The sequence below is a fragment of the Bidens hawaiensis genome, unplaced genomic scaffold, assembly GCF_021521415.1.
Source record: "Bidens hawaiensis isolate Kalapana, Puna unplaced genomic scaffold, B.hawaiensis_p1.1 tig00020919_1, whole genome shotgun sequence".
In the NCBI taxonomy this organism is placed as follows: Eukaryota; Viridiplantae; Streptophyta; class Magnoliopsida; order Asterales; family Asteraceae; genus Bidens; species Bidens hawaiensis.
In genome coordinates, this window is record NW_027493230.1 from 195,317 (window position 1) to 215,045 (window position 19,729).

The following is a 19,729-nucleotide window of genomic DNA, read 5'->3' on the forward strand; positions in this document are numbered from 1 at the left end:
CACCGCAAGCAGGGCTATTTCATTTAATTAGCGTTTTCTTTTAATTTTTAAATATATATATATATATATATATATATATACACACACGTATACATTGTAATTCCCAACCCCCACATCTTCTCTTCCATTGCTTTCTTGACGCACAAAAAATCTTTATTTGTAATTTAGAGACCCGTTTTGAGCAAACATTGCATGAGCGACCAGAACACTTTTGAAAGATTTTTTATCTTGTAACATTTTCCCAATGTAATTTAAAAAAAGGAATTACCATAACCGTAAATGTGTTTTTTTTATGAAGTTAGGAAAACCAAACTGGTAATCAGTATTAGTATAATCTATTCTGGCTTTACGACACCAGATATCTTTTTTATGTCATAACCTACAGTAGCATCATGAAGAAATCAATGTTATAAATGGACATGATTATATATACAACAATTGTGCATTAACTTTAAGTCACATTTCCACTTCATTACATGAAACTCCTATTTAAATTTATTTAAATTCACGTCGTATGCATATACTTTCCCGTATTACCTTTTCATCGCGCGTTATCAATATCAGGTATGCTTAATTTATGATCAAATGCAACTCATACTCGAATCTGGATTGTGCACTTCCCATGATTTTCGTGTATATGCATCTCAAATCTACATTTCTCGTGTCTTTGTATCAATATATTGAATATATACATTGCTACTAAAGTGATTATGTTTGGTCTATTCCAAAGCTTGTCTCTTTATCAAGAAAATTTGTTACGGTAAACCATGAATGTTGAATTATTTACTTTACATCAGTACCTAGATTATCAGGTTGACAACAAAGCCATCGACAACATACGACGAGGTTTGGCCACCATTCCGGCAAATCTACCATCCCGGCCAAACAATGCAGTTATAAAAAACAGTTATATATATAAACCTCATATACACGGATTTAAATTCATTAAAAATGTAAGATGACACGATCTTTTTAAAACGAGCAACAAACTTGTCGTAGGCTTCACTAACAAGGGAGAAAATTGGCATTTTAATATTAATTAGTAGTTAGATTTAGGTTAATGGAAATATAGAACTAAGATTGCTTCCTTTTATATATATTAAAGAGGCAGTTGTATTCACTTAACAACATAAACAAAGTGTACTACATACACAAGAACATTACATACACAAGAACATTAATCATCCTAATCGCCATTCTTTGGTAGAAAAAGCTATAGCAAGTTCAACTTTATAATTCAACAACTCGCGATAATCACAATCCATAGAGTTAAGTTTTCGGTCATACCTATCAACTTGCTATTGGGATAGAGGCACACATTCAATCTCTATTACTAGTTCACCACTTTCAACATTTTGCAGTTGTAGAGCAATGTCTTGCTTTGCCTTCCCGTCCCCCACCGTGATCATACCAAGGGTATACTTGTCTTTTTCTTCCGTCACCTTTTCAAGTTGTTTCGATAACTCGTTGGCGTTACCATTCTCGAAAGCTTTAGCAGCAGAAACCAACGGTCTGATATCAATCTCGGCCTCACCCATAAAATCATCCTCTGTGAACTTGTCCTTGTCGAAAACGCTCTGCAAAAGGGTAAAAGTGTCATTTGCACATAATATTACAATGACAAATGTAACTTCTCAAAAAACTTAACTAAAATGGAAACAAATCAAACAAGGCATGCATAATCAAGGGTTTACAATTCCTAAGAAAGAATTACACGAATGGTCCTTGTAGTATGTCTAAATTTCACTTTTGTTCCTCAAGTATGAAAAAGTACACCGTTGGTCCCAAGTATGCACATATGTGGCATAAATGGTCGCTGAAGTGGATGGAGGTTAACTTTTCTGTTAAACTTTAAAAATGACCAACATTAAATTTTTTTAGTTTTGCCATCTATAAATATTATATCCTTCTCGGTCTCTTTATCTTTCTTGTATAACATTAATATTTCCAAGAAACTTTCATAAACATACTTTTAACCAGGGCCGTCTCCGAGAATTTAAATTCCTTGGCCGAATCAAAATAAAAAGGCCCGTAGGCCATACCGAGTAACGAAATATATAAGCTAATTTTCTCAAACGACGATTAACGTTAATTATTTATTTAGTTTTTTAAATTTAGTTTGGGCCAAATAGATTAAATGGATTGTGGATAACAAAAGTTTTGGGTCCAATGTATTTAATATGATTAAGATTCATACCTATTTTATAACTTTTTTAAAAATATATACATATAAAAAAATTTTGGCCCTCAAAATTTATGTATCTCAACCGGCCGCCCGGTTTACCCTACCCAAGGGCCGGCCTTGCTTTTAACTTACCAGTATTAAAGGTGGGACATCTTCGGGGATTGACAACATTAACCTCTCATTCCAGACAGGATTAAGGTTGCTCTTTATTACTCGGGTCTTTACCGACTGCAGTTAAATTAAACGATCTTCTCATTTTCGCACCAACAGCGATTAATTATGCATCAAAGACAAATAAAACATTTATGTTAAAAGTTTGGCTTACTTGGTTTCCCAATGAGAGCATAACATAAGGATCACTACTCCTCACATCTCTAATAGCAAGGTCAATGCCTCTGACCACTTTGACTTTTATCAAACCAACAAATTCCACCATACCTGCCTATAAGTTCAATATAAATTTTCTTGGAATAATGTAATGTTATAACTAAATATCTAGGCTTGTAATGAACCCAACATGTTCGTGCATTTAACTTCAACCAACAAACGATAGAACAAACATATTTAAAAGAACATGGTTTTCTTGTTCGTGTTTGTTCGTTCGTTAAGAAAATGAGTGTGTCCGTGTTTGTTTATTTTCGCTTGTTAATAGTATAAACGAACACAAACTAACGAACATAACTAGACATAGATGAACAAACATAACCAAGCGAACAACAAGTAAAATTAATCGTGAACATCAATCTGGTCTAAAACATTTAACTGGATATTTAAACGGACGAACTTAAACGCATTTAAACTAACGCACATAAATGAACGTAAACGAGCGAGCGTAAATGAACGAACTAATGAACATAAATAATCGAATATTAACGAACATTCACAAACATAAATGAATGAACAAGACATGTGTTCATCTTCTTTTGTTTAAGCAAATGAACAAAAAAACTTCATGTCCGTTCGTTTAATAAACGAACAAAAACAAACTTATTGCCAAACAATTTACAAACCCTTCACTGAGCTTTCAGTTCATTTAGAGGCCTATAAATATTTATCATGATTTAAATTTTGCAGATCATATTTTACACACTAAACATTTATCAAACTAACAAATAAAACTATTATTGAAACAATGCAATAATATATCACACACTAAATATTATTTATAATTCAAAATTTTGCAGATAAAAATGTTTCATGTCACTTTGAACTGTACAAAAAAATGGCCCTTTTGACTCAAACATAGTTTGACATGTTACTAGGCCTGTAAATAAACAGAAAGAACGTGAACTGAGCGTGCCCGCGTTTGTTTGTTTAGCATTAACCGCATGTGTTCATGTTCATTCCTTAAGGAAACGAGTGTGTTTGTGTTCTTTTATGTTTGTGCGCTAATAGTATAAGCAAATGGTTCTTGAACGTAAATGGGAGACAGATAACGAACATTACTGAGCTAAAACCAATTAAAAAGTAAGCGTGTACAACAATGTGTAGGGTCTAAAAAGTTACTAAAACTAGACCAAATTGTAATTAGCCAGAATAATGAAATGAATGTATTAACTATTAACAAACGAACATAAATGAACGAACAAGACATGTATTCATGTTCAGTTGTTTAACTAAATGAACACAAAACTGTTCATGTTAGTTCTTTTATCAAATAAACGACCTTCTAGCCGAACGATTCATTCATTGAACGTTTAGTTTGTTTACAGGCCTACTCATCACCCAGCCCGCCGATTCATTCATTGAACGTTTAGTTTGTTTACAGCTAACATATAAAAGTAATTACCGTTGAGTTACTTTTCTTTGCAGGCTTCTGTTCAACATCTTTTCTTTTTCTGTTGTTGAGAAGCGCTTGCCCAATATTATGCACACGCATACTACTATTTATATATTTTTTATCCACTACAGAAGTTAAACCCGCTGAACTGCAGTTAAACGCTGCTGGATTAAACGGACAAGATAACTGTTCCTCTGTGTTTAAAAACTGTTGCATTTCATACTTTCTCCTGGGTATTAATTATTAATATAGTTCAGAAAAAATATACAAAATGTATGCAAGTTTTATATTTATATTATGACAATTAAGAATATTAATTAGGCACAACTATGGTTACAGGTGACTATTTTGACCCATTAAAAAGGACTAGATTAAAAAGTGTTTTGGGTGAACCTGACCTGTCCTGACAAGTTATAAATTTTAACCCGTTACCTGACCCGCTCATTTTCCATCTGTAAGACTTATCGTTTTCGGATTACCTGATAAAATCAGTACGCTCGTCTATGCAAGAATCTGGTTGTGGTTTTCTACAGTTATTTGGAATGCTGTCTTCATATTTCAAATTTACTTCAGTGTTTCCACCGATTTTTATCACATTATCGACATCTTCTTCGGTCCAATCATCCAGATTCACTGATAATATCTGCAACAATATGTTGAGAGGTGGTTGATATAACTAGAGGCAGAAGTTTTGATCCATTAAACTATTAAGTATTTGGGTTATGTTTTATTAAGAGTTGGAATCAATACATTAGCATACAATATTGTAAATGAGGCAGGTACCTTTGATATATGCACTCCAAGGCTTCTATGTACTCCAGAACACTTGATGCATACAAATGCTCCAAGATTTGCAGATCTAGTCACACCCACAAGGCGAAATTTGTATAATTAATTAGAGAAAATAACAGATTATGCATAATTAGAAAATATGAATGAACTTACACCCATTTTGGATTTGGAGATCCACAATCTGCACATAACTCATTACCAGATTCAGATAAAAAATTTGCCAGCCTCACTTTTGCACCTGATAAGAAATAATAAATATTCAATAAGTAGAGTTTGTTCTAAACTATAAGATATGCAATTTACAGTAAATTTAAAAAAAAAGTATAATTATAATTCGTTAACGGGTCAGGGTTGAGTTGTGTATCCACAAAATCTATTCATGCCTGATATGGAATTGAATGCATTAAAAATAAATTATGTATAACATACTTAACACATTGGCATTTATGTTAGTTTTTGCTTTTTATAAAGACATCTGGTTGAGTGGTTGTATACAGTAATCATATATACTTGGAAGGAAAATTGAATCCTCATACAATATGGTATGTCAAAAGTTGTAAGCAATAGAACATCTCCCAACAGGTGCATAAAGCTGAGTGTGAATATCAAAATAATAGAATTAAACTAACCGCCAGGCGGAGTTTCTTCATCTAACTCATCGCTACAATTTTCTCCATTATCTAAATTTAAGAGGTCAAATAGAATAAAGAGTGTATTATTCAAGGATAGCATTCATGAATGAGATGAAATTTGGAAGTAAAGAATCTAGATATGCATAAATCTATACACCAGCATGCATGTCGCATCATATCGACCATATGCTTTATATGATAGGCAAAAAAAAAGGGTTATACATGTCATATGAGCTTCTCAGTGGTCACATAAGTTATTTATGTGTAAGTCAAACAAGTCATACGAAGACGTGTGATTTGGTAAACACCACCTCATATATGACTCTGTTCACAACAATTACATAAACCAACTTTTCATAACCCTAAAAACTCACTTGATCTTAGCCAAAATTCATAATCCTAATATGAAATCACACACAATATAAATTGCAAAACAGAAGAAAATCATTCGACTAGCCCATCATTACCCGATGAATCGTCGGCATCCGTCCTTTCATTCCTCGTAGACATTCTTCCTCAACAATCGAAATATATAAACGTGTGCGTAAACATTCGGTTTATCAGCATTTTCACCTGCATTTACGTAGATATTAAATATTAATCACACAACTCTCACGAAAATCAAAATCAAACTACATGTTTATTTATTTTACCGTTACAAATAACAGCATATATTTCAGCAACATCTAACAACAACGTGACAGGCTTTGTTTCATGAAAACAAAAATGAATTTTCGAGGGCGAAAACGAGGATCTACAAATCTAGAGATTTTGTAATTAAATGTCGATTTTGAAAAGATGTATGCTACTTGTGAAACAAGTGTCGGAAAATATGAACAAATCTGGATTAACAAAACCTAATTAATTATTGTTGGGTTTTTCGGTTGTTGATATTCATGCATGCAATTGCATGTTAATGGAATATTATGGAAGATCTCGTGGTGGTTAATTTCATCCTTGGGATTTTACACATTTGCCTTCAAGATTTCTCTATATTACATATACACCCTTACGGTTTCAATTCTCGACTAATTAATTAAATTGTTTTCGTCATAATCGACTTATAGATTAGATCTTATCAAACATGATTCGAGATTGGTCATTTGCCGATTTCAAGGACCGTCAACATAAACATGCCTAGACCACATATGATCACGCTAGCTAGCTTATTATTATGTTCACACATATCGGGTAAAATACAATGGGTGTATCTCATTGTTCTCTGAAGAATTAAAGAAGTCTTATCAACATCTATATGTGTAAAAGAGTTTTCACATAATTTTATATGGATTGATATCGTCTGATGTCTAGAGCTAGGAAAGGAAGATTAGATGGATGTGATGCAATAGTTGTATTTGTTAACTATGATATTTTGGAATACTCTGAACATAACATACAAACACATAGGTTACTTATCTAACAAGAGATATAGATTTTCCAAGAATTAAAATAGGACAAAATCTATGGATTTGTCCATGCAACACCACAGGAGAGATGAAAAGAATGTAATCCGTGAGTATTTATGTAACCCACCTTAAATAATTATATGTGTATAACTGTATACATGCAAGTGTTGTTTAGATGGATCGTCTGGTCAAACGGGTAGTCTAATGTGCAATTAGACCCCTTCCCCCAATGCAAAGAGTTTATGACGGGTCGTCTAATGGTTCAAACGACCTTGCCTAATGTGTGGTAACCATTCCTTTATCGGGCTCGTTACCTATTTTGATGAAATTACACTCTCTATAGGATTTTGAGACCTCGTTTAATCACCCTCAACCTCTCTCCAAGCTCTCTCTTCACTCTCTTGATGTTCATGAGCAATTTTGGTGATTTCTGTTCTTCACAAGTTCATGGTTATGTGATTCTCCTACTCTCCATCTTTTGTGAATGTTTCGTTGTGCAAGAATATCTATTTAAAGCCCTAAATTAGTAGCTTGGGGTGCGATATAGCTTGTTTATGGTAAGAACTTCAACCTAAACAGTATTTTCTTAAGTTTAATGGTTGAAATTAGATATATATGCCTTAGTTCCTTACTTCCTTCTTATTATTGATTGATTTAGCAAGTTTGTGTCGTGGTTTTTGTGTGGAGGGATAAGCAAATGGTACTAGCTATTGCAAATGAATTTAGTTGGGCTTAGAACAAGTGCAGTTTGGTTCTCATATTGAAATATCATTTAAGTTGGGCCTATATCTGATTGTTTGGGCTGATGGTTTAAACAATCATATTGGGCTGCGCAAATATGTGGGCTATTTAAACGAAGTGCATATAATATATAATTCGTGTGGGCTGCTGATAATTTTTATTGGGCCGTGATTTTTTATTTTTGTTAAGAAAGGAGGGTGAATTACGATGCTCTATCCTATTTCTATTTTCTGATACACGTACATGCAACATTAGTGGATGGTACATGACATGACATAGTGTAAACTAGGTTAAATCTCGTGTTCTATACGGATAAAAATATAATAAAAATAAAAATTATTATATGTAATACGTAAATTCAATTTTCATATAATAAGTTTTATTTATGACTTTTATTTTATATTCATTTAAATTAAATTATAACTTAAAGTATTAAAATTGAAACACGTGTACATAAAAAAATTAAAAGATTTTTGTCCATGATTTTCATCATTTAATTATTTTCTAAGATTTAGTTATTGTATTGATTTATATGATCGAAATTTTGTTATTGATTTAAATGATTATAAAATAAAATTAACGAAAAATTTTATATTGAATTGTAAAAGGTTAAAGATTAGTCTTTCTAAATTTATATTAATAAGTTAATATAATTTTAGAATGGTAACTAAAAGAAAAATAATGAATAAAGGATTTTATGCATTTAATGAATTGTTATACATTTTAATTAATTTAATGAATGTTAATTAGGTGAAAAATGTATTTAAGGGAATTATGTATGTGGAATCCATTGTGAACACTCTATATTGGTGACATGTGACAGTATAGTTAGATTAGATTAGATAGTATCCCATAAATGACATGGTAAGAAAAAGAAATTGTATCTATGAAATTTAACTGACATTTTTTTTCTTAAAAAAACAAATAAATACGTAATTACAGCATGTTGTTCTTAAAACAGCATTTATCCCTCAACATGTTCTTAAAACAGCATTTATTCCACCTAAACAATGGAAACGTGCGATTTACTTCTCATTTTTTATTTCTTAAGTTTTATTTCTTACCCTTTTATAATATTAAATTTACATATTAAACCTTTTAATTTTAAGTTTTATTAAACCTTAGACTTAATCCAACTAGTGAATAATCAAGTCACTGGATAAATACTCAAATTAAGATTTAAGACTAGCTAGTAGCTTATTATAAATACAGATATGATTATATTTTTTATTAGGATCATTAACGATTAATATAAATTAGCTTGTTGCTTAAGTTTTCCTTCTCTATATATACACATTAGTATCTCATTGTATGGCAGTCAATTCATACTATAAACATCTATTTCTCTCCCCATATCTCTTCTCATATTCTTGTTCTCGCTATTATGCTAGTTTACAAACGCATTGTTAGCTTTTGGACTCGAATCAAATTATCACAAGGTAAATAAACTTTTTATGTTCTTTCTTTCAAACATAATGCGTACTGTAATTGATATGAGAGTGCAGGGATGGCTATATTTCTGGGAGCAAACTCCGGGCGAATATGAAGCACATGGATACAAGTTAAGCCTTGGAATGAAAGACAATAGAACAAGTCGAGTAGGCGGATTGGTCCCTGTGAAGAAAAAAACAGAAAAAATTATACTGGTAATATTTTATGGAGATATTCATTTTCCTGAAAAAACAAATAAGACATTCCGATTGATACCACAAGGAAAAAAATGAAAAATTGGCTCTATATCCAACGAATGAAACTTTCCAGGTATTTCTTTTCCCCATCGACCTTTACAGTTAAAATAATGATTTTTTTTTTCTGTTTTTTGGGAAGGCTGGATATAAAATTTTTAGTTCAAATTACTAACGTGTTGAAACTAATTCATTCCATGTTAAAAATTTTTGAATAACTATTTATTTCTTAATTTATTTATTATATGCTAACTTATTTACTATACTTTGGACTGTGCTAGAGATGTGTATTGTCTTTCGATTAGATCTCATAAACCCAAGGCCTAAAAACGGGTTACACACATGTTGATATAAACACTTAAGTTGTATATGCTTTTGCTTTTAGGGGGTGTTTGGGATTCCTTATTTTTACCTCTTTATAGCTTATGACTTATGATAAGTTAAAAAAAAGTGTGTGGGTTTCCTTATTATGTGAGAGGAAATGTTGATAAGTTATACATTTGTAACTTATGACTTCTCCTTATAAGTTATAAGGATGTGAAAATAAGAAATCCCAAAAGCCCCTTAAAAATATAAATTATTTTTACTTGTGTGAACCAATTTTGTTCAGCTATCCAACTTATTCTAGCCTTTTAAATTTAAGCAAACATACAGATACAGTTATTACGTAAACTCAATTTAAAAAGAATAAAGTAAACAAACGACCATTTAGCTAAGCATGTTCATGTTTCTTACTCAAAACTGTCCCGTAAAATTTCGCATGTTATGTATAATTGAAAAATGACGGGTGGTAGCTGAATACTTTATACAACTTAAAAGGACTATAAGTGTAACATATCAGGTGAGTAAATTAGGGTTTCTACGACACCACTACAGCCTCCACTCATCTCATCGACAGCTTGCATTTCATTCTTCGCCGGCGTTGACCGTACAAAACTTCCGACGCCGGTGGATTTAGGTATGTTATTAGTTGTATCGTTATCTCAATCGTAGCTCTATTAATTTACACTGAAACTCAATGATTTGACCTTCCATTGCAGTTAAAGATATGGCTGGCGCAAAGGGAGATAAGCCTGCTAAAGCTGATAAAGCTTCTGCTGCTGCTGCTGCCAAATCCAGTAGTAAGTGTTTTTATTGTTTACTAAATATATATAGATATTGTGCTTAATATCAGCTTATTATTCTGTTACATGTTTAATAAATTGTACAATGCGTGTGGATTTGGATAGATAACGGAGTTAGTTTCAATACTGATGAAAATTATTATAAGTAAATTACTAGGTCAAAGTTTATCTGTTTTAACTTAGCTTTTGTCTTTAGTTTAAGTTAGAGTCTAATGATAAATTAGAGTTTTGATGTATACTGTATAACAGAATAGCTTACTTTTTAACCTCATGATTGATGTGAAGTTGTCAAACAAACTGCAGAACAGATAGGTACATTACTTACTGTAATAGCAAATGTTAGTTTAGTTTCTGCATCTGTGGATGAATATATTAGATGTGTACAATGACTAATTAGAGTTTGATGTGAAACAAAATAGCTTAATTTTCAACTTCATGATTGATGTGAATTTGTCAAAACTGCAAGAAAAAAACAGATAGATGTAACAAATCCGTTTGAAGAACCAAATTTTGTTATAGATTAGTAACAGGATACATATCTTTTGCCTTTTATTTCAAAAGCCTCTTCTAGATCAGCTTCTTTTTTCCCACAGCCACACACTTGAGTTTATATGAAAGCTGGTGTGTTTATTTATCTTCCGTATGTAGTAATTCTGTTATAAACATCGTGACTGCAGAGGGAAGGAAGAAGGAGACCGGTCTAGGTCTTACTAATACTAAGGATGGCAACTTTGGTGAATGGTATTCTGAGGTATATGGCTCGTGTGTTGTTTTTCTAGCTTTCACAGTCTCTACTTTTGTAATTTGAGCTAAAAAGTTGCATAAAGGGTTGATTTTCCTGTAATTGTATCTTAAATCATCTTCTCTTTGACTCATATAGGTTGTTACAAATGGTGAAATGATAGAATATTATGAAATATCTGGCTGTTACATTCTCCGTCCATGGACAATGGCCATTTGGGAAGCAATGCAAGTAAGCACAAAACTATAACTTTATTCATACACACGTATATAAAAATCATGATGAAATGAACTGTTTTTTTGACATATTTATGCAGAACTTCTTTGATCCAGAAATTAAGAAGATGAATATTAAAACTTGCTATTTCCCACTTTTTGTGTCAAACAATGTTCTGCAAAAGAGAAGGATCACATAGAGGGTTTTGCTCCCGAGGTAAAGTTTATAATTTATAATCCTCACATTCACACTCATTGTTTTTGGTTAAATTTTGAATTTTGAGATTTTTATATTCCAGGTTGCTTGGGTCACAAGATCGGGTAACTCTGATTTAGAAGTTCCAATTGCCATCCGTCCAACTAGTGAAACTGTCATGTATCCCTATTATTCTAAGTGGATTAGGGGACATCGTGATTTGCCCTTAAGACTTAATCAATGGTGCAATGTTGTTCGGTGGGAGTTCAGTAATCCTACTCCATTTATCAGGTGATATTTTTAACCAAATGATTTTAATTTCTATTTGAATTTGATTTCAATTAAATGTTAAAATTATAAGTCTGTCGTTATTGTAGGAGTCGTGAATTTCTTTGGCAAGAAGGACACACTGCTTTTGCAACAAAAGAGGAGGCCGACACTGAGGTATAAATTTAAGATTTAGGACACTCATAATTAGGGATTTACACAAACCGAACTGCTGGGCAAATGGTTGGTTAATGAACACATAATCGAACAGAACTTATTGTTCTTGTTCATTCTGTAAGGAAATGGTTTTGTTCGTGTTCGTTCGTGAATATTCTAATCGAACACAAACGCATATATATTAATTTGAAAACTAAATGTTAACAGTTTTCAAACTAAAGTATTACTTTAGTAGACAAAATCACCCAAAATAAATATGAATTCAAGTACTCGACATAATTTTCTGAAAATACTTATAAAAATTAAGGTGCTAAGCTAATAAAAATCTAAAAATACAAAAGCTTAAATGTTAGGATAGTAAACTAAAATTCTGAAAACTATAACTTTATTGATAGAACATTAACAAACGAACGAGAACGAGCATAAACGAAAATAAATGAACAAACATAAACTACGAACGGTCACGAACACAACTGAAAGAACGCGGCCTCTGTTCATGTTCATTCCCTTGATTAATCGAACGTAGTTCCTTGTTCATGTTCGTTCGTTTGTTATACGAACTAACGTGAACGAACTTCTCACCGAACGATTCGGTTATCTACAACCCTATCCCCATTATCGTTTTCACATTTTAAAAAGGGAACTAACTGTCAATAATGATGATATTTAGGTTCTTCAAATCCTTGAATTGTATAGACGTCTGTATGAGGAGTACTTAGCTGTTCCTGTCGTGAAAGGCCAAAAGAGTGAGTTGGAGAAGTTTGCTGGTGGGCTCTATATTACTAGTGTTGAGGTACCTATTACATTTTATTAATAATAAATTGTTAAACGACATTTGCACAATAACAGCTTTATGTTTGCAGGCCTTTATTCCAAATACTGGTAGAGGTGTACAAGGTGCCACCTCACATTGCTTGGGCCAAAACTTTGCTAAAATGTTTGAGATTAACTTTGAAGATGAAAAAGGAGAAAAGGCTATGATCTGGCAGAATTCATGGGCGTATAGTACTAGAACGGTAATCAATTGTTTTTTAATAGTTTTTGTCAAGTTTTGTTTAAAACAGTTAACTTGTATGTAACAAGTTTTGATATACAGATTGGTGTGATGGTGATGGTTCATGGTGATGACAAAGGACTTGTGTTGCCCCCTAAAGTTTCATCAGTACAAGTTATTGTGGTGCACGTGCCTTACAAGGACGCGGATGTTAAGGAGATTATAAACGCGTGTCCTGAAACCGTAAAGACATTGTGTGATGCGGGCATTCGGGCCGAAGCAGATCTTAGAGAGAATTATTCTCCCGGTTGGAAGTATTCTCATTGGGAAATGAAAGGTGTTCCTTTGAGGATTGAAATAGGACCAAAAGACCTTGCTAATAACCAGGTAAGATGATTATACTCATTTGATCCGTTTATTTTCAAGCGGGTCAATTATTTTCAAAAGGGTCAATGCATGATTACAGGTGCGTGCTGTTCGTTGTGACAATGGAGCGAAAGTTGACATTCCAACGGCAGATTTGGTCAATTCGGTTAATGGTATGCTGGATGATATCCAGAAAAGCATGTTTGAGGTTGCGAAGCAAAAATGCGATGCGTGTATTCAAGTAACGAAAACATGGGATGAGTTTGTTGAAGCGTTGGGTCAAAAGAAACTGATTTTGGCTCCATGGTGTGATGAAGAGGTAATAGGTTTTACCTTTTATCCATTATTTATCTTTTTTTTATAGATAACTAATGCATGGAGAGTATAATTACAACAATATGATTATTACAGTAAATTAGGCTTGTTTATAGACAACTAATCAGCGAATCCTTCGGACGGAAGTTTGCTTATGTTCGTTTATTAGAGTATAATTAAAACAATATAATTATTTGGTTCATTTACTTTCGTGAACTGTTCGTTTATATGGTTAACGAACAAACATAAATGAATACGAACTTGGTCATTTTCTTAATGAACGAACCTGAACAAGAAAACCTTGTTCATTTTAGTGTTCGTGTTCATTCGATTTATGTATTTGAATGCTTTGAAAATGATTCAGGCAACTTGCAACTGTTTGATGGTCATAAGGGTCAAAGTTAGACTCATAAAGCAGAACACAAGTTGTCACATGTTTGGTTGATATGTGATTATGTTTAATGACGTTTTAGGAAGTGGAAAAGGAGGTGAAAGCAAAGACGAAAGGTGAGATAGGGGCTGCTAAGACCCTTTGTTCTCCATTTGAACAGCCAGAACTCCCCGAAGGTATTATTAATCATAAAAGTCGTAAGTAATATATTATTTTAGAAGTATTATATATGTTTTTAACTTTTCGGCTTTACTTTTGTGACAGGAACATTATGCTTTGCATCAGGGAAGCCTGCGAAAAAGTGGACGTACTGGGGACGAAGTTATTAGCAATCTGATTTTCGTGTTTTCTGTTACCATATACTGAAATGTGAGGATGTTTTAAAGTTAACTTTTGCTAAGATTGTGTTATGAAACCAAACAATGGTTCACACTGTTTGATTCTTGACTTTGATATTGTTCCTCTTTCTATGTTGTGATTTATAAGAAGATAAAGATACAAGTTAATTGCAGTAAAATCCAATGATAAGGGAAAGGTAAAGATTCTGGAGGAAATGATATAGAACCTCAGTACTACCTGAGTGACGTGTACTGCTGTTAATAGATGAAACGTAGACGATAGCACGTCGCGGATCTAAGTGGACTAAAAGCATACTTATAGGAAAACATTGATCAGTGAACGGTTTGGTTATTGGAAAACTTGGATCTATCTATTAATTTTTGTTAATTGATCACGCTCGGATCCTCCATCCTGCCCATCACTATGTTATAACACATTCAATGTCGTATAAGTAAATAACATGTTGGCATTTAACGGCATCTCTATCAATTTATCACGCTAATCTATCAAATTGGTTTTGCAGCCCAACTTGTTTTCAGGCATGACCTAACGAATCTTAATTCTTTATGCTCGTGTGTTGTGATTTTTGCGATTACGGCTTACACAACTTCATAAACATGATCAGTTTTTCTAAATGATCATATCCACATCATCTTCACATTAATATGTCTTAAACTCTTCAAACACATTGATAGGATAATCATTGCTCGTTTTGTGACTTTTAAGATCAAACTTCATTACCAACGTTGTCATATGTTTTTATTTGGACACACTTATCCAACATATTATTATTTTACGTAATCACCTACCAACAATTTTTTTTAAACAGTATATGTGGCCTAATACCCGAATATCCATCTTAAATTCTATGGCTTTGAATTTACTCAACATTTTTTTTTTCTTGAGGATTAAACCAAATATGTTTTTCTAGCATTTACAAGTTTGTTTTTCTATATTGTAAAGAAAATATCTTAAGGTATTGGTCCGTTTGAGAGCAAACTCTCCGATGCTATATACTCTATTAAATGAACCTACTTGAATATAACTTGTTTTTGATTGGTCCCCTTTTTTGGGCATTGTGATATTTTAATTATTTTTTTACATATTTTAATTAAAATTAAGCACATATTTTTTTTGGGTACAATTTTACCAAGAAAACAACTTGCTGAATTGTTAAGGCGGGATGATTAAAAGGTGAAAGGAGTACACTTTAAATTGTTAAGGCGGGGATAATTGAGGGGGTGAAAGGAGTACACTTTAAATTGTTAAGGCGGGGATAATTGAGGGGGTGAAAGGAGCACACTTCAAATTGTTAAGGCAGGAATGATTAAGGCGTGAAAGGACTACACCAGGCACACAAGTTCGAATCTGGCGTGTGCCTGTTTATTTTTTTTTGTTTGTCGAAATTTTCATAGGTTTGTTTATTTGGCAATTTTAGTTCCAAGTTTGGGTAATTCAGTTAAATCTTTCAGAATGTTTAGTAGTTGACTTTTATTTCTAAATAACTTAATAGCAAATAGTTTTTATAAGAATAATAATTGGTTTAATAAAATTGAGCATCTCAAAAATATTTTTATCAATATTTTGACACATATTTATTGACGCGCATCAGTTACTATAGCAAGCAAGCCAAACTCATTTAGTTACTTTTTAGAATACAAAATTTTATTAATGGTATTCTTAAAATGTTAAACCAAACAAGTTACAAACATCGTTTACTATATAACAAACTAGGTTGATACAAACCGAGTTCCGCCCCCATCCCAGATAACTTAGCTTTAAAGATTCTTCGAGATAATTCAAATATACAAATCCAAACCTCATCGAAATCTGAAAAGATCATATTTTAAGATAACTAAGATACCTAATCTACAAGCAATCAACAACACATGGCTTTGCTGGACAAACACTATTAGCTGTTACTTTCAAAACATAAAGCCCTATGTAAATACCCACTCCTATCTTTACCAAATTTGAAAATAACAAGTCCCATTCTTATAATATAAATCTTGGCCATTGTTTAAAAGATTCTCCAAATATCCTTTCCTTTTTGGTGTGGTGGTAGGAAGCATAGGTTTCTTAATAGAGATCGTTAGTCCCCACCTACAGCAATTTGGGAGGATATGAGTGGCACATTGAATGAAGACTGAGATCCTTGTGATCTTCAGTTCGATCCTGAGAACGTCCGGGTTTTACACCGGTGGTGATGCAGATTATCTCCTTATTTGAATTATTTTAATATCTTTATATTATTGTTATGTTTATCTAGTTTCCATGTGTATCTTTTTTCTTTGTTTAGTATAAATAGGGTTATGGCTGTTTAGTTCTTTAGTTTTTTGATTAAGTTTTTATATAAAGAATATTGTTCTTGGAACCTATGGCTCGATATGTTTTCTTTTTATTAATCATGAGTCTCTCGAGCCATTGATTGCTTCCAAAACTGCATCAGTTGGTATCAGAGCTTTTGGTTCTCAAATGGCTTGATGTGAGGATGAATACTATCTTGCTCATAGATTCGCCACCAGAGACAACGACAGAAGTATGTTTGATTCACGTGCCTACGGAAGAGATTGGTATTCTACTAGCGGAGTCGCTACGAGAGGAAGCGGTGGAATCCATCCTGACCCGTGGGATCTTAAGATTGAACGACTCCGAAAACGAGTCCGCGATCTTGAAGAAATTAAACGACTCCGATAACGAGTCTGGGATCTTGAAGAGATCAAACGGCTCCGAAAACGAATCCGCGATCTCAAGTTACAACGGGAAACACGCAAGGCGGAAACCGAGTCGAGCACCGTCATCTAGGACGAAGGTGGTGTCACGCCCCAACCTAAGGCGGAAATGCCGGGGCGTGATCCGATTGCTCACAACTCGAAGATACTATCATACATAAAATGTGACAATATCTAATTAATTATTTTATTGAAAATAAATACATACAATATCTGTAACACCCCGACCAAAGGCGGATTATACATCGGGGCGCCACATATTGTTTCATTACTCGTGACACTATTGGGTGTCAATATTTAATAAATACATTCATTCGCGCACGCGCAAAGCAAACACATAATATAAATCAACATAAATCAATATATTATAAATCAAAATATTCGAACAGCAATAACTTGTCTTGATACATTTTAATCTAGGTCAAAAATAAAGAAAACTTCCTACGTGTCCACAAGCTCCAAAACAGCTACTGCAAACCTGAACATGTGTTAAAATAAACGTCAAACACTTGCGTGTTGGTGAGAAATCAAGTTTAATACAATACATAGATAACAATAAATCTGCGCGCAACACGTGTATGTCTGGTGTTTAACAAGGGTGCAATCAGATTGTGATCAAGCCTAGATAGATCATAGCTCATAGTTCATAGTTCAATCCGTGCTCCCAATTGAGCACAAAAACGAGAAAACATCTGTGCAAGTGTAAACAAAGAAAACCGTAAACGATAGGTCTCCCGTGTTCATCTAATGGATCCATGAAAACTGCGGAATAGGCCGAACAAAGCGGTTAATGATACACACATACAAATAAACAGCCAAGTAAACGTCCTCAACACATGGGATACTGCGCGACTAAAGTTCATAAACAAGTTTAAGACTCTAAGTTTGTACGAACACATGAACATCCCAAAACATTAAAAATAAAAAGGGATTAGGTACGAGATTACTCACTTGATAAAGATGCGATGATAGATAAAGCAAGAACCAACTTTAAACAAGCACAAGTTAACCTATAAACAAGATTATTGTTTTAACGATCTGTTTTAAGTCTTGATTATAAGTTAGCATAATTAATAAGTTATTATATATAATATATTACCGGAAAACAGGGCAGAGGAGAGGAGAAAACGGAGGCAAGAGAGGAGGGAGGCGGCTGAAGAACAACGGCAGAGAGCAAAAAGGGAGGAAGAGAATAAGAGAGATTAAGTGTTTTGTGTGTGTAGTGTTAGGAAAAATAATGTTATTATTTATAGAGAAACCCTAGGAGACATAAATCCAGAAAAAGGGGAAAAGATTCCAAGACAAACAGAACAAGACAAAACAAAAGATAACAAAAGATATCAAAAGATATGGCAGCTGCAGGGGGCAAGATAAAGCTGACAGGGAACAGAAAAAGGCATGGGAGAGGACAGATAAAGTTACTGGTTAAAGCATGGCAAAAGCAGATCTCAAAAGATAATGTCAGTCACTTTTTCTACCAACCAATGGGGTTGGTACGCATGCTGCGCCGAAAGTAACTATTCAGACATTAGATAGGTTAGGTCAACAGCTCAGAAGAAAAGACATTTACAAAAGCAAACGGCTAGAATAAACAGAAGATACAAGGGTTAAGCGCGGGAAAGCTGAGTGCGCGAGCGCGAAGGCTGGCACAACAATCCTTAGCGCACTGCGGGAAGAATCACAAATCCTTAGCGTGCTGCGTGAAGAACTAGAATTCTAAGCGCATCGCGGGAAGAACATACATTCTTAGCGCATTGCGGGAAGAACATGCATTCTTAGCGCGCTGCGAGAAGAGTTCTCTTCACGCATCGCAGGAACAAGATGTCTTCACGCAGGCTTCCATGTAAGGAGTCTGGCGCGTGGAGCTGCAGACATCCTTAGGCGGGAAGAACCAAAGGACAAGCAAAGAGTTAGAAGAAAAAGAGGGAAACAAGGCGGAAAGAGAGAAGGAAGAGGGAGGGGACGGCGGAAAGAAAGAGAGAGAAAGAGGCGGGAAGGAAATATATATTATTATTATTAAAAATAAAATATAAGTATAAATATTAAATAATAAAAGAAAGAGATCGGGTCAGAGAAACGGGTACCTGGGTCGGGTCGGATCGGGCAGATGTCACAGTCTCCCCTACTTTAAGAAATTTCGTCCCGAAATTTATCTCGAAGTAGGTTGCGCAGAGAACAGGTGCGGGTACTTGATCTTCATTTGATCTTCCCTTTCCCATGTAAACTCGGCTCCGCGCTTGGACTCCCAGCGAACTTTCACGATAGGGATACGACTGCGCTTGGTTTGCTTAACCTCGCGATCCATAATCTCAACAGGCTTCTCAACGAAATGCATAGATTCATCAATTTGAACTTCATCAAGTGGAATGTGAAGGTTCTCGTCAGCTAAACACTTCTTGAGATTGGATACATGGAACGTTGGATGCACATTACTGAGCGCGGGCGGCAGGTCAAGTCTGTAGGCAACTTTTCCCACACGCGCGAGAATCTTAAATGGACCAACATAACGAGGAGCAAGCTTACCTTTCTTCCCAAAGCGGACAACACCTTTCCAAGGCGACACTTTGAGGAGAACAAGATCACCAACTTGAAATTCGAGAGGCTTCCGCCTACGATCTGCGTAACTCTTCTGTCGGCTTCTGGCAGTCAG

General features: G+C 33.9%; 1 protein-coding gene and 1 pseudogene across 2 annotated transcripts; one reads left to right on the forward strand and one right to left on the reverse strand.

Moving 5' to 3' along the window:
* Positions 1-1,218: 1,218 nt before the first annotated feature.
* LOC143562195 (putative ADP-ribosylation factor GTPase-activating protein AGD11) lies at positions 1,219-5,899 on the reverse strand. The gene is made up of 9 exons (XM_077050079.1): positions 5,868-5,899; positions 5,387-5,460; positions 4,911-4,995; positions 4,749-4,824; positions 4,445-4,608; positions 3,975-4,194; positions 2,511-2,627; positions 2,318-2,413; positions 1,219-1,577 (listed from the first exon to the last, which is right to left on the reverse strand). Exons 1-9 carry the CDS (start codon positions 5,897-5,899, stop codon positions 1,299-1,301), a joined length of 1,143 nt encoding a protein of 380 aa, XP_076906194.1. The 3' UTR covers positions 1,219-1,298.
* Positions 5,900-10,267: 4,368 nt separating this feature from the next.
* LOC143562217 (proline--tRNA ligase, cytoplasmic-like) lies at positions 10,268-14,486 on the forward strand (annotated as a pseudogene). Its single transcript, XR_013140445.1, has 12 exons — positions 10,268-10,342; positions 11,023-11,096; positions 11,226-11,318; positions 11,404-11,519; positions 11,602-11,789; positions 11,876-11,942; positions 12,613-12,735; positions 12,806-12,958; positions 13,039-13,323; positions 13,403-13,621; positions 14,091-14,184; positions 14,273-14,486. The product of XR_013140445.1 is annotated as a proline--tRNA ligase, cytoplasmic-like (transcript).
* Positions 14,487-19,729: the final 5,243 nt, after the last annotated feature.